Genomic DNA, 14,607 nt, shown 5'->3' with positions numbered 1-14,607 from the left:
GCGCTCTGGCCTAACAGCCCAGTGATTCTGGGGGCCACCAAGACTCCCTCTCCTGCTACTGCTCAGGGAGGTTCTGGGGTCCATCACGGCCCCCTCCAGCACTGTGGCCTCCATCCTGGCCCACCTTCCCGGGCTGAGTTCTGATGTTCTTAGGGCTGCGTTCTCTTGGTGACTTGCTGTTTCTTTGGGTGCTGGTGTGGACGTTCTCTCAGTTTCGGTTTATGGGTTTTGGTTCTCCCTAGGGCCACACCCGCAGCACGTCTCAGGGCACTGAAGGTGCCAGGAGATGCCTTTTCCCTGTTCAGTCTTGGGTTGCTCGTTGGTGGCATGAGAGAACTGATTTTGTCTTGCACGTCTACATGTGCAGGTTTGCTGTTCATGCAGCAAACAACTTAACATCTATCTGAGGTCATGAAGTTTTTGCAATGCCTTAGACCTCACTGTGTCGTCTTGAGTTGAGTCTTCTTTCCGTCTGGGGGCCTTTGGGGACTCATTGCAGATGGAAACGTTCACCTTGATTCCTGTGCCCGCCGTCCTCCACTGTCTGTCTGATGGATGGCCACAGGGTGGCGCCAGATGGCAGCCGCTGGCCTGCTGGACACCAGTGGGTATGTCCTGGGGCAGGGACCGTGATGCTCGCTCCTGTCTCTGCGGGCCGCCCTGGGTCCCTATCAGTGGCCCCGGCCCCATCTCCAGGCCCTGCTGCCCCATCCTCCAGACTGGGCATAGCCCTGTGGCACCCAGTGGACTGCCCCGCCCCCACCACCAGGGCCAGTCCCTGCAGTCTGTGGCCAGCCCATGTGAGGGTGAGCTGCTTCCCCAGGTGCTGCCTGTCCCAGGGAGAGGTCAGCACTCAGGTGCCTTTCCTAGGGACAACTGAGCCCCTCCAAGGGCCAGCTTGGTGAGGGCCAAGCTGTGAAAGAGCTGTCCCCGCCCAGTGTCTGCCCTGTGCCGTAGGGGGAGCCAGGCAGCTCATCTTAGTGACCACTGGTGGGGGGGTCCTGCTCTGGGTCCCGCCCCCTTGGTGCTGGCCAGGGCAGAAGCTCAGCAGCTGCTCACCCTTCGCACCAGCGGTAGTTCTGGTCTCTGCCATGTTGCCCTCAGCGACGTGGCCCTCTGGGGCTGGACAGAATGTGGGCCACATGCAGCTTGGGGGGGCCATGGTGCACTGGCCAGCGCCCGAGTCGGAGCAGAGTTCCGCGCCTGGGCTTTCCCTGCGCCTGTCCTGCCCTCCCACGTATGGCCCGGGTTGTTGCTCATGGCTGGCTCTTCCTGCAGGTGCCGGATGGCGGGGGAGCACGTGGACGAGGCCCTGTTCCCCGCCGCCAATACCCACAGCCGCGTTCCCAACCTGCCAGAGAGGAAGGTGAGTTGTGCTGGGGCCTCAGACTTGGCCTCGCCTCCCCATGGGAGACCCTGGGTGGTAACCATCCAGCCACATGCGGCTGGCTCCCCCGACCCCTGGGTGGGTTGGGGGTGGGTGCAGGCAGGAGGGGACCTGAACATGGTCAGAGTCGGGGCGTGGGAGCCGGTGTGTGCAGGCACTGCCAGGGGCTCCCTGCCCGGCCCGGGCTCCGTGCTGTCATCTGGCCTCTTCCAGAAGGTTCCATGGCAGTCAGTGCAGGAGGCCATGCCCGTGGAAGGCCCCCACGTCTCCCAGTGCAGCCCCCTAACTCCTTGTGTCTGTGCAGCGTAAGTGCATGCAGCCCAAAGACTTCACTCCCAAAACGCCAGAAAACGACAAGAGGCTGAGGAAGAAGATGGAGAGGATGGCGCGGGAGCTGCAGAGGCAGAAGACGATGCTGGGTGAGGCACCCACAGTCCTCCGTTCCCATGCGTGCCCGCCGCTCGCCTAACACGGGGCCTTGGCATCGCCTGTGTGGACATGTGTGGGTGCTGCAGCCTTCAGAGAGCTCCATGGGCAGGAGACCCTCGGTGTCCCTCCCACTCCGGGCAGAGCCGGGAACAAGTAGAGCAGGGGATGCGCGGCACAGCCTACTGTGGCAGCCCGGGGCCACTGCTGTCCACGCATGGCCTTGACTGGCATTGTGGGCCCAAGTGCTGCTTCCTGGGAGTGGAGGTGGCTGGGTTATGGGGAGTAGCTGGCAGTGTCGGGGTGGGAGCCCCCTGAGGACCCCGTGTGAGGTGGGGGACCCTGTGTGAGGTGGGGGCATGCCTGCGAGGTGAGGGAGCCTGTGTGGGGTGAGGGGCTTCTTGGAGCCTCAAGGTTCTGTGCCCATTCCAGAGGACAACCCTGTTCTCATGTTCGAGTCCAGTGGGGCGCTGCTTTACAGCCCCACGACCGCCGTGAGCCGCCAGCACCACTCCATGGAGAGGAGGCTGCGGGAGATGAAGGAGAGGCGGGAGAACCTGTCACCCACCTGTGAGTGCTGTGCGCCTACTCGGGGCGGGAGTCTGGCCCGAGGGCGCTCCTTGACCCTGCTGGTCTGTCCCAGCATCGCAGAGAGCCGAGCTGACTCACAGCCACAACAGCGGTGATAGCAGTGACAGCCACCAAGACGCCCTGTGTGCAGAAGCCCGTCTGGCCCTGTCGTGCGACACTGCGTGTCCGGGTATGTGAGCCCCTCTCCCGTGGTGCCGTCAGACTCTCGGGCACCATGGGCTCTTCTCGGGTCTCCTGACGAGACTTCTTCCACAGCAAGAAGGTGCACCCCGCAGCTCCGCCCCAACCCTGTCTGCCCTCACTGACCCCTGGCTCGTGGCCGAGCTCGGTGGGTCCCACGGGCTTGCCCTTCCTGTGTGGTAGGGCTGGGTCTGTCCATCTCCTCCGGGACCCGGGTTCCCGTGGTCCTGCCCTAGCCACCTGCCTTTCCCCAAGTCTGTCTCCGCAGGCCCCTGGGCTGCCCCCAGAGACTAGGGGTGCCTGCAGGTCATGCGGCCTGGGGTTCAGCAGGCCTGTGGCTGGAGGATGCTCTTGGTTCCCCACCGCTGCCAGAGCCCTACAGGGCCAGCTCTGCCCGATGCATGTCCAGGGACCCTTGAGGCGCTTCTGGGGTGTGGTAGGGCCTGTCCACGGGGTCCAGGGCAGGAGAAGGGTGGGTAGCTGAGCCCCAGAGGTGCTGCTGGCCCCTGTGTCTGGTCTGGGGCGGGGGGCCGAGGGCAGTGGGTACTGCCCCTGGCGAGCCCCCATCTCTTGCAGACGAGCCCGTCGCCGCACGTCTCTGTGCAGGCCTGGGTGGCAGTGACGGCGGTGAGGCCCTGAGGATCATGGCACCAGCCACCCCCCTTCGTCCCTGCACCCCTCGGCAAGGACCAGCGTGGGCAGACCCAGGCAAAGGCACCCCAGATGAGAAGGGGGCTCCCTCCCCAGCAGCCGCCGGTCGGGACTGCAGCGCAGGGCGGGCCCGGCCCCCCAAGGTGCCCCACGCGCCCCGGCTCCAGCTATTCCCCCTGGCTCGGCCCCCCACTCCCGACCGCGGGGACGCCTACGATGACTACTTCTCTGCCGACAACCTGAACGAGAGGCTCTCAGAGAAGCTTCTGGACTCCCCGTCCACAGCCACTCTGGCACTCAGCCACTGCAGAAGCCTCTCGAAGCGGGAGAGGAGGAGCGTGTTAGAGACCTCCGATTTCTCCTGCCTCTGGAAGAGCCCCGGGGCCACAGTGACTCAGAGCCAGTCCCCCCACGAGCCGCCCAGCCTGAGAGGCCTGGACAGTATCCCCTCTGTGGGTGCAGGGGCAGGGGTCTCCCCCCCATCCACGCCCACCCAGCTGTGCCTTCATTAAAGCTCCCCCTCCGTGCAAGGCGTGTCTGCTGCGTCCCAGCTCTGCGGGGCCCAATTGGGTGTTCTCCCGAGGCTGCTTCCCAGAGAGTTGAGGGTGTCATCCAGTCCTCTGGGTCATGTGTGTGCCAAGGGAAGGGGCAGTGTCCTGGACAGCCATGTACCCCCCCCAGAGGCCGGGTCGGTCTGCACTGCCGCTGCACTCTGCAGTGGCTCATGGCCATGGGCCCCATGGGTGCCCGCCTCCCCGCACAGGAACCCTCGAGAGCCTTACCGGGAGTATTGCAGGCTCCCCGGGAGGATCATCCGACCTGCTGCTGCCCCAAGCCCTCGGCCGTGTGGGTCTGGGTGTACCCGTGTCCACGGACGGGACCCTGAGAAACTGACTCCAGTGTGCCTGTCTCTCCCCGACCACAGCCCCTTCCCGTTACCTGCCAGTTAGCAGGACTTTGGTGTTGGCAAGATACTGTATGGAACTTGTCCCTGCAGAGGGTGTTCCCGTCAGTCGCCTGTCACTGTAGAGGGTGTTCCTGTCAGCCAACTCATCGTAGAGGGCGTTTCCGTCAGCTGACTTACTGCAGAGGGTGTTCCTGTCACCCATTAACCAACTGCTCTTGCAATGGTGTTCCCATCACCCGTTAACTGGCTGTCACTGCAATGGGTGTACCCATCACCCTTTAGCCAACCATCCCTGCAGATGGTGTTCTTGTCACCTATTATTAGCTGACTGCAGAGGATATTCCTGTCACCTGTTAGCCGACCGTCCCTGCAGATGGTGTTCTCCTCACCCCTTAGCCAACTATCCCTGCAGAGGGTGTTCCCCTTACCTGACTCGCTGTTCTGGGTGTACCCCTCACCCTTTAGCCAATTTTCCTTGCAGAGGATGTTCCCGTCACCCATTAGCTGTCCCTGCAGAGGTTGCTGTGTCACGGTTTAGCCAATCATCTCTACAGAGGATGTTCCTGTCGTCCATTACCTCACTGTGTTGTGCGTGTACACATCACATTTAGCCAACTGTCCTGCAGAGGGTGTTCCCACCACCCATCAGCCAACTGTCCAAGTGGTGTTTTCATAGCTGACGCCTGCCAGTTACCCCGTGTCAGCACACATGAAGGGGAACAGAACAGCATGTGATCCCCTTGTCGGGGAAGCAGGTCATTCTGAGACACTGGAATCACTTATTGTCAGATGGAATTAGGGCACAAGGGTCCGCCAGTGCTCAAATTGCTGAGCTGCTCATCTCAGGGTCAGTGGCCAGACCAGATGACCACTGTCTACCACCAGAGCCTGTAGGTGGGTGACTGCATGCAGGAAGCCACTCGCTGTCCACTCGCTGTGTCCCCAGGGACACCAGAACTGGCATCAAGACCCTGCTGGGCTCTCACCTGGACCAAGGGGGAACCAGGCCCATGAAAAGCAAGTGAGGGGTAAAGACTCAGAGGGTGGGTGTCCCTCAGCCCCATTCCCTGCCCCAGCTCCTTTCCGACAAGGAGTCTCCACACGCCATGGAGTACAGGTGTGTAAAGGGGCTGCACAGACAGTTTCCTTACAATGCTCCATAAATTCACTTGAAGGCAATTTTTCAAACCCACATTCAAGCCCCAAACCCTACAAACACTGTGGCTGTGGCCCACGAGGCGGGAGCTAGGGTATGGGCTGGGGACTCTGGGTACCACATACCCAAGCAGGCATTGTACTCAAGCCCCCAGCCCCTCCTCTGCGTTTGTGACTCCCTCCACCATGTTGGCGATCTGTGTCCCAGTGAGATTGTCACTGGACTGCCGTCTGCTTGGTTCCAGGTGTGCAGAGTGACCCGGCACGGCCTGACACCACGGGGCCCCCGGAGGAACACCGGGGCCAGCAAGACCCTCACAAGCTAGCAAGGAGGAGCAGGGAAGACCCTAAGGTGGGTGTGAGCTGAGTCCAGGGACTGAGCGAGAGGGGACGTCCACACATGGACAGCCTGTGTCCCGCAGCTCTCTGGGCAGGGTGCCCTCTAGGCCCACCGGGGATGTCCGAGCTGGCTGTTGCCGTCCACTCTCGTCTGCAAACAAGATCCCCCCCCCCCCGGCTGAGTGGCATGGGGGGGTCTCAGGGAGGTGTCTGGGAAAAGCCCCCCTGTGCCTCTGAGCTCCTCTCTGCCTGGACACAGGCCTGAGCCAGAGCCAGGGGGAGGAGGAAGGGGCCAGGGCCTCAGCACCCCTTCCTCACCCCAGACGCTCCCACGGGCCTGGGCAGCCTGGCCCCCAGAACCAGAACTGCACCTCGGCTGGGCGTCCCCGGGGTTCTGCAGAGCTGTTTCCCGTGAGACTGAACTTTGTCCACTCCCGTCCACCGGGTGCCCGGGTGTGGATGGCAGCCACCTTCCGACATGAGATCAGAATGAGTCCCTGCTCGTTCATTATTGAGGGGCTTGAGGAGAGTGAAAGCAGCGTCACTCACAATGGGGGGCGGCTCTCACATCGCAGCGGGATGAGGCCTCCCCTGCACACTAACTCTCTGGCTCATAGGCACATGCTCAGTGGGTCAGCACCTCAGCAGTGAGCGTGGGCGATAGGCATGGGGGACAGAGGGGACAGCAACGGGCAGATCGAGGATGTCCGACTGTGGGGGACAGAGGAGAGAGTGAAGGCATGTAGCCACACGGGACAGAAGGGGACAGTGAGGGCCCCAGCCGCAAGGCTCCGCAGACTCCATGTGGAAATCCCTTTTGTTTGTGGTGTTTGTCTTCATTCCCTGCAGAACAGTCTGCTTTTGGTGTATAAACAGGATCACCGGTCCCTGTACCTTCTATTCCTAAGGCAGACACCTGAGTCCCTGGAGCATTCACAGTGCTCGCAGTCCCTGGGAAGGCACAGAGAAGCTGGCTGGAGGGGGCAAGTGGGACCTCCCTGCCCCTCATCCCTAACTGGGGAACACCCACGTGGTCCCAGGCACGGGCAGGCATAGCCTGCAAGGCCAGGTCAGAGCTGGAGCGGCAGGACGTGACCCCGCACGGGGCCTAGCAGAGTTCTGAGCTCGGCACCTCCCAGGATCCTGCCCGTGCCTGAGGGGCCGGGCACCTGTGTCCGCCTGGCCAGGCTCACAGCCTTGGGGGTGTGCATTTGGGTGTCTTGCAACGGCATGCGGCTTTGCAGAGACTGTGAGCAGCATGTTTCTGTGGGCCGCCTTCTCGTGCTTCTCACTGGTTTTCGTGCCTTCTCTTTTGCAGTCCACGCGCACGCTGGTGATGACAAGCCTGCCATCCGAGTGAGTATAGGGCCCGACAGTGAAAGGAGTGGGGGGGCATCTGGCCCCAGGGATACCACATACAAGGTGTGAAGGGTCTGAAGGGCCCAGTCCTCACACTCTTGGGCCCCCCTTGGCTCAGCCCCCATCCGTCAGTCCTGAGGGCGCTGGCCAATGTTCGCAGCTACCCACTAGTACCACTGTGCCCTGGGCAGGACCTGAACCCCTCGCTGTCCCTTTCTCTCCCAGGGGTTGAGGCTCAGGCCTTGGGCAGACATCCGCACCGGTGGCCCCGGCCCCCCTGGAGTCCTATCTGAGTCGGGGAGCCAGAGCAGACGGTTGGGCGGGCAGGTGGGCTGGGCAGCCAGCCCCTCGGTCCTCAGCCCGGCCTTTCCAGCCACCCAGCCAGCGCCGTGCCTGGCGTCTGTGTCTGCCTGGCATGACGGGACAGTGCTCTCCCCTAGCACTGTGCCCAGTAGCTGTCATGGCCGTCACTGTCCCCCAACTATGCCCACTCACTGCCTGCTCCTGTCTCCAGGGAGCGGAACCTTGTCACCCAGGTGCTGGACAAGCTGCAGGGCTTCTCCGTGGCACAGGAAGTGAGTGACTGCACAACCCACGTGCTGGCCGGCGCACCCCTGCGCACGCTCAGTGTGCTCCTGGGCCTGGCCCGCGGCTGCTGGGTGCTGACCTGGGAGTGGGTGAGTCTGCTGGAGTTTCTCCTGGGGGCGGGGAAGGCCCCCGCAGGTGCTGTCCTGCTGCATCTCTGGCCCAGGGCCAAGCCCACCCCGCCGCCCGGCTGTGCCCTCCTGGGCTCTCTTCACTTGTGTCTCATTCTTTTCTTTCCCGTTTCTCCTCGGAACCTTTGCCTCCACCACGGCCCCAGGATTGCGACCTCTGGGCCGGCGGTGGAAGCGTTGGAGACAGTGTGGGGGACAGCTCCAAGTCACCTTCTCGAGGCCGGTCACTGTCCCCCCCGCCCGCGCAGGAGCCATCTCAGGCAGCTTCCACAGATGGGTTCACTTAAGGCGGGACTGTTCTCTGGGCCCCCATTTGCATCTGCGTCGTTATGCCCCAGTTCCTAGGCAGGCTGTGTGTTTTCGTGCCCGTGTGCATTATTCATGGAGGTGGGAGCTGGCTCTCTCCATGCTTGCATCTGTCTTCGACCTTCACGTCCCCCAGAGCTGGGTAGTGGCTGTTGCCTCTCAGTTTTGGTTCCGGTCCTCCCTCGGCAGTGCCCAGGGGCGGCTCACAGCTCGATGCTCTGCAGGAGCTGGGGATTAGGGCTGGCAGCCAGCCCCCACCTGCAGAGCCTGTTTTCGGCCCTGTGGGCTCTGCCTCGGACCCGCGTCTTCTCACTGCCTCAGATCCATCCCAGAAATGCGTGACAAGCCCCTCAGATGTGGTGCAGGGTAAAATCTTCTTGACCTTGGTTTAGGAAAGACGCACTTGGATTTAGCACCCAAAGTGGTGTGGTGTTTAAGGGAAGAGAGAAAGTGGCGAGACAGACCGTGGCAGGCTCTCGTGCTGGCTGGAGAACTGGAGGGAAGTGGACTTAACTCACCCATACAGGGCACATACGAAGGGGCAGCGTGTGGGCCTGAGGGAATACTGATACCACAGGAGCAGGACTGAACATCAGCCAAAAGGACAAGCGTCCGAATGCAGGGCGCACGGCGTGTTGTGACAGGAAGTCACGTAGGTAGAAGTCCCCGCCGGTACCTTCTCAGGCACCTGCCCAGAAGAGAGAATGGACAGCGAGAAGCACAGACCCAGAGAGAGAACTCGAGGTTCTGGCCCTTTCGCCACCAACAGCCCAGAGCACTGCCGGAAGTGACCCCAACACAGAAGCAGGAGTGGCCCCAGCACTGCCAGGTCCGACCCCCACTTCTGCAGAAGAAAACAGACGGGAAAAGCTCTAACATTTGGAAATGGAGCAACATCCTGTCAGACAGCCATTGGGTCAAAGAGGAAATGAAGAAGAAATAAAATGGTCCTCTGAAACAAAGGTGAGTGAGACAGACCAGCAGGGGACATGCAAGGTGGTGCCACATCCGGCAGGAGAACACGCCTCCAGCTAGAGACACTGCAGGGAGAACAACGTGTGAGTCTAAAAATAGGGCAAGGAAATAATAAAAACTAGAGCAGAGATCAATGGCAGAAATCAGGAAAGTTATTTAAAGGGTAAGTAAAATCAGGAGCTATTTTTTTGAAATGATAAATAAGATCGACGGACTCTTAACTAGACTTAGGAAGACAAGAAGAAGACCCAAATAACTTGAATGAAAAAGTGAAAGGGGAGAAATGACAACAGACACCTCAGAAATACAAAAAGTTTCCAAGAGGCTACTAGGAACAGTTCAGTAACAGCAGGCCGGAGAAGGAAGAAGCAGATGGGTTCTTAGGGACGACCTCTGGAGACGGAATGAGTACCTGGAGATTAGTCACGAGTCAGGAAGTTCATACGGGAACCCACAGTCTCCCCAAGACATGAGGAGAGCCAGGCCTTCAGTACTCAGAGGCAGTGGGCGAGGGTGCAGCCCTCAGTACTCAGGGCGGTGGGCAAGAGCATGGTTCTCGGTACTCAGCAGTGATGTAGACAGTCCTCCACACAAGAGTCTGGAAGTGACGACCCGGGACCGCTCCACATGGCTCCGCGGCCCCTGATCAGATCTCAGCTGCACGTCAGGAGCTGGACACCTCATTGACAACAGTGTCCCCGAACCCCACATAGCCAGGCGTGGCCTAGCTGCCACCTAGCTGGCTCGGCCTGGGCCAGGAGCTCAGGCATTCCTCCTGTGGTGTTGAGTGAGGGACACCTTGTCTGGGTCACCCTGTGGAAGGGACGCCACGTGCATCAGCCGCCAGAGTCTCCACAGCCCATCAGACCTCAGCAGGTGTCACCCTGTTCCCAGAGAGAGCAGGCAGGGCCCTCCCTAGACGGTCACCACTTGGCCCCAAGAAGAGCCGCCTTCCAGTGCCACAGTGAGAGCAAGCAGCCCTCTTGTTCTAACAGAATTCAGCCTAACACTAGGATGGACAGTGGGGAGACCTACCCCGGTTTGTATACTGCTAGGGTTATAGGGTCAGGCCCCGGGGTGTCAGGCTCCAACTCTGGGCCTTGAGCAAGCCATGCCTGAGCTCCGCCCTTGAACACTCTCCTGGCTCAGACAGGGCTTTTGAGAAAAGCGGGTGCCCAGACCGTGTCTGCTCTGGGGTGGACTGGCTCTGGCTCCTGCTGAGTTTCCTCTGTGGGGAGGAGGGGCTCTCGGGCCCGTCCTGCCCTGCCCGGGATCTGGGAGATCCTTAAAATATCCCTCCTGGCCCATGGCCTCAGCTCGCCTCCAAGGCAAACATCACTGCCGTGTTTTTGTTTCGGGCTTTGTGCGGCATCTGGGACTTTCCTACGGAGAGTCTCGCAGCGCAGCAGAACTGGGGTCACGGCGAGAACAAGCAGGGCTGCAGCAGTCTTTGCCATGGACATTGGCCATTCCCAGGTGCTGGGCCATGCCCACTGGCTGTGCCCACTGGCTGTGTCCACGGGGAGCCCTTCATGTCTTTGCTGCGTCACACTAACCATCCGGCAGAGCCTCAGAAACAGCAAACGGTGTCAGGAGTCGCCCGCATCCTATTCAGGGCGGCAGGAAGTTACCACAGAAAAACGCAGGCCAGTATCTCACAGACACCCTTGGAGACGCCCTGCCTCGTCTCTCAAGACACAAGTTTGCTGCCTTTGCTGCTGCTTCCTTTGGGTCTCCCTCATTCTGTGTGTGTGTGTGTATGTGTGTATGTGTGCGCGCATGTGCACACATGTGCACGTAGGTACATGTGTGCATGTGTGTGTATGCAGATGCATGTGTGCACACAGGTGCACATGTGCGTGTGTGCATCGTGTGTGTGCGTGTGCGTGTATACAGGTACATGTGCATGCATGTGTGTGTTCCTGTGTGCATATGTATTGGGTGCATGTGGGGGGTGTGCATGTGTGTACACATGTGTTGTGCGTTGCATGGGTACATATGCATGTGCGTGTGTGCAGGTACATGTGGGTGCATGTGCGTACACATGTGTGGGTGCATATATGTGCGTGTGTGGGTGCATGTGCTGTGTGTTCTTATGTGTGTGTGGTTCTCCTGCCTGCTCACCACTGCCTTCTGCCACTGACAGGCGGCCATGAGCCCCTGCCTCCTCTGGCAGCAGCAAGGTAGGACTCGTGAGGCCGCAGGGGTCAACCTGATGGTCCCAAGAGCAGGAAGGTCACAGATGCAGAGATGTCCAGCCCATGGCTCAATGCAGGGAGGCAGGGGGAGGGGCCACACCCAACAGCTCTCAAAGGGGCACTTCAGAAGGCGGAAACCCTGGGTCGGGTCATTTCTCTGGCAGTGACATCCCTCAGATCCGGCTTGCTGGAATTGGAAGCTTGGGGTCAACCCAGAAGTCTGGCTGGCTTGAAAGGGAGGGCTCTGGGTACGGGAGCTGAAGACACGGGACACTGGTGCAGGGGCCAGGCGCAGGGCCCCCAGCACCTCCCCAGCCCTGCATCTCATCTCTTGAGTTTTTCCCAGGGCTGGGCGGGTTCTGTGATGCCTATGGTCTGGCCCCAGAGCAGCCGGGACGCTCAGCACAGCCGATGTCCCTGCAGACATGCAGGGGGCCACGTTCAAGCCCCGGCGTTTCCTCTTGGCCCTGCCGAGTCTGAGTGTCTGATCCAGCCCTGTGCGCTGTTATGAAGGTCACATGCTTCGTGTCTGTCTTTGTCGTCGAGATAATTCTGTTTGGGGAAAGCATGTTTTAGCATGTTTTAGCCTTTATCACAGGGGGGCTCTGGTCGTCCCCACTGTTTGCCTCCAGCCCTGTGTTTCTGCGGTTCATTTCAGTCCGCTGGGATGTGTTCCTCGTCACTCTGTGTTTGTTCTGATAAAAGAACTTGGGACCGTGCTATTTAGAAAGATGCTTGGCCAGTGGTGAGGCGCTGGGTCATCCCGCCCCACTTTGCAGCATGTCCAAGGGGGCTGTGCCCTTTCTCTGGTCTCTTTTTCTCGTGTCGGGAGCTTGGGGAGCCCGGGCAGGATTGGGGTGGAGCCTGGGGTGGCGCTTCTCGCCGCCAACATTCACTCCTTCACTCACCCAGTGCGAGGCGGGCACTCCCTCACCTCGGCCCTGGGCCTGCCCGGTGTCAGGGGTCCCAGCACCCGGCTCTGATCCAAGTAATGGATCGACATTAGGAACATGGGAAATGCTCAGATTCACTGATCAAGGGGGGAAGTACGAGTCGAGATGATGTAAGGATATCACCTCACATTGATGTAAAGGGCCTGTCTAAACGATCTTAGAAATAGCAAGCTGGAGACTTGAAGCAACTTACTCCAGAATCCTGAACATCACGGAAGAGAGAAAAGCGATCAGGAGCAGCAGCTGCAGTTAGCACTTGTGTTGTCTGTCACAATTTTTTTCTTTTTCTCTTTCTGTGTTTTGGTCCATACCCACTGGTTCTTAGGGCTTGTTCCTACCTCTGTGCTCAAGAATCCCTCTTCTTCCCCTTTTTATGTCTTTTGGGGTCTCACCCAGCAATGCTTAGAGGTTTCTCCCAGCTCTGCACTCAGGAAACCTCCTGGCAGTGCTCAGGAGACCATAGGGGATGTGGGGACCAAACCCAAGTGGCCGTGTGCAAGGCAGATGCCCAGCCGCTGTACTGTAACTTCAGCCCCTCAGGGATCACACCTGGTGGTGCTCAGGGGACCACACTGTTTGTCACTGTCCTCCCGTTATTCATTGATTTGCTCGAGCGGGCCCAGTAATGTCTCCATTTTGAGACTTCTTGTTACTGTGTTTGGCATATCGAATACGTCATGGGGAGCTTGCCAGGCTTTACCGTGTGGACGAGATACTCTTCGTAGCTTGCCGGGCTCTCCGAGAGTAGCGGAGGAATCGAACCCAGCTTGGCCGGGCTGGCTGCATGCAAGGCAAACGCCCTACCGCTGTGCTGTGCTATCACCACATGGGATATATATTTTTTTATTTTTTTGCTTTTTGGGTCACACCCGGCGATGCACAGGAGTTACACCTGGTTCATGCACTCAGGAATTACTCTTAGCGGTGCTCGGGGGACCATATGGGATGCTGGGAATCGAACCTAGGTCGGCTGCGTGCAAGGCAAACGCCTTACCTGCTGTGCTATTGCTCCAGCCCCGGGATATATATTTCTAAACACAGACATATGTAGTAAAATACCAATATGGCCTATATAGCTCAACACATATCTATCTATATATTTATATGTAGTATACAGTATCTATGAAAGTATATGTAAACATATACTTTTACATACGTCTATCTATATATTACCAGATCGTGGTGGTTTTATTTTTAATCTTTTAAATAAAGACAACGTTATTTTCCACTGAGGCTGAATCTGTTTAAAGTCCCCTCATCGACGGTCTCTTTACATCCCTGTCACCAATATCAATTCTCTGAGTTTACTTATTAGTAAAACTAGAATCAATCTTCTAGGTATAGTTAGGGGAATTAACATATTAACTCTTGGGATCTGTTTTTCAAAGTGATTAGCATAGCTATAAACAATTGCTATTATTAAAAAAAAAAGAGGCATGAGCTAGACCAGGCTGGTGACCGAGGGCACAGCAGGGCCCAGGGGCTGGTCAGCCACAAGGAGCCGGCCAGCAGGGAGTGGTGCTGAGAGTCTCTGGAGGACACACGAGTCACTTGTGTCTCGCTTCCGTCAGATGGTGGGAGGGGACTTGGCTGTCAGTGTAGCCTCACTCACCTGATGTGGAGCCCAGGCACTGCCCCTCTTGCTGCTGGCCCTGGGGTCTGGGAACCCCCAGGGCGGGGGAACTACAGACTCAAACGTGGAAAGTGATGGCGTGGATCTGCCTCTTCCCAGGAGACAGGACTGTCCACCCCATCCCCCACCCCCAGCCTCAGTCAGCGTCTGCTTTTCACGTGAGGAGCTCAGCCAGGCCTCAGAGGGCGCACCGTGAACAGACCCGCAGGGGGACCCCATTCACCGGCAGGATCTGTGCCGGACAGCGCCAACCCTCACGGGGAACCAAGGGCAACGTGGGTCAGGGAGTCAGAGCCATGGGGCCTTGTGGGGAAACTGAGGATGCGGGTTAGGGAGTCGGAACCATGGGGCCTTTGCACTATTGCCAGCTCCCATTTGCTCCAAGCCCAACTGAGTTCCAGCAGCCTGATGGCAGGAATTCCCTGGGGCCAAGCTGGGCACTGACGAGGGGCAGGAGGTGGGGCGCAGTGGGAACTGCCCGTCCAGTCTGGGCAGCGTTCCTGTTCCTCTCGAAATCTCCAAAATGGAAAGTTTACAAGATTGAGTTTCCGAGGCTGCTAAGCACGGCACTGCCGCCCCCACCTTCCCCGGGTCCACCCGAGCACCGCCGGGCAGCTGCTGGCCTGGGCTTCCTCTGACCCGTCCCTGGGCTGACAAGCACATGCACGCATACATGCTCACATGTCCCAGCACAGTCCCACATGTTCATATGTACGTGTTCATGCTTTCACACGTTTTCATACATATGTGTTCATACTTTCACGTGTACGCCCACTTAACACACACACAGCTGTGCACTCACACTTGGAAATGCACACATTTTCACGTACG

General features: G+C 59.1%; 1 protein-coding gene across 1 annotated transcript in view; it reads left to right on the top strand.

The window, feature by feature from the left end:
- Positions 1–14,607, top strand: part of MCPH1 (microcephalin 1) — a 59,838-nt gene that overhangs the window by 6,386 nt on the left and 38,845 nt on the right. The window contains exons 4-11 of the mRNA XM_056113908.1: positions 1,279–1,366; positions 1,692–1,806; positions 2,246–2,383; positions 2,457–2,573; positions 3,161–3,676; positions 5,543–5,649; positions 6,955–6,992; positions 7,510–7,672. Coding sequence (XP_055969883.1) covers positions 1,279–1,366; positions 1,692–1,806; positions 2,246–2,383; positions 2,457–2,573; positions 3,161–3,676; positions 5,543–5,649; positions 6,955–6,992; positions 7,510–7,672 — 1,282 coding nt within the window. The remainder of the gene's footprint in view (positions 1–1,278; positions 1,367–1,691; positions 1,807–2,245; positions 2,384–2,456; positions 2,574–3,160; positions 3,677–5,542; positions 5,650–6,954; positions 6,993–7,509; positions 7,673–14,607) is intronic.

This window comes from Sorex fumeus, unplaced genomic scaffold, assembly GCF_029834395.1.
Source record: "Sorex fumeus unplaced genomic scaffold, SorFum_2.1 ptg000024l, whole genome shotgun sequence".
Classification (NCBI taxonomy): Eukaryota; Metazoa; Chordata; class Mammalia; order Eulipotyphla; family Soricidae; genus Sorex; species Sorex fumeus.
Note: the sequence above shows the minus strand (reverse complement) of the source record. Positions and strands in the feature narration are given on the sequence as shown.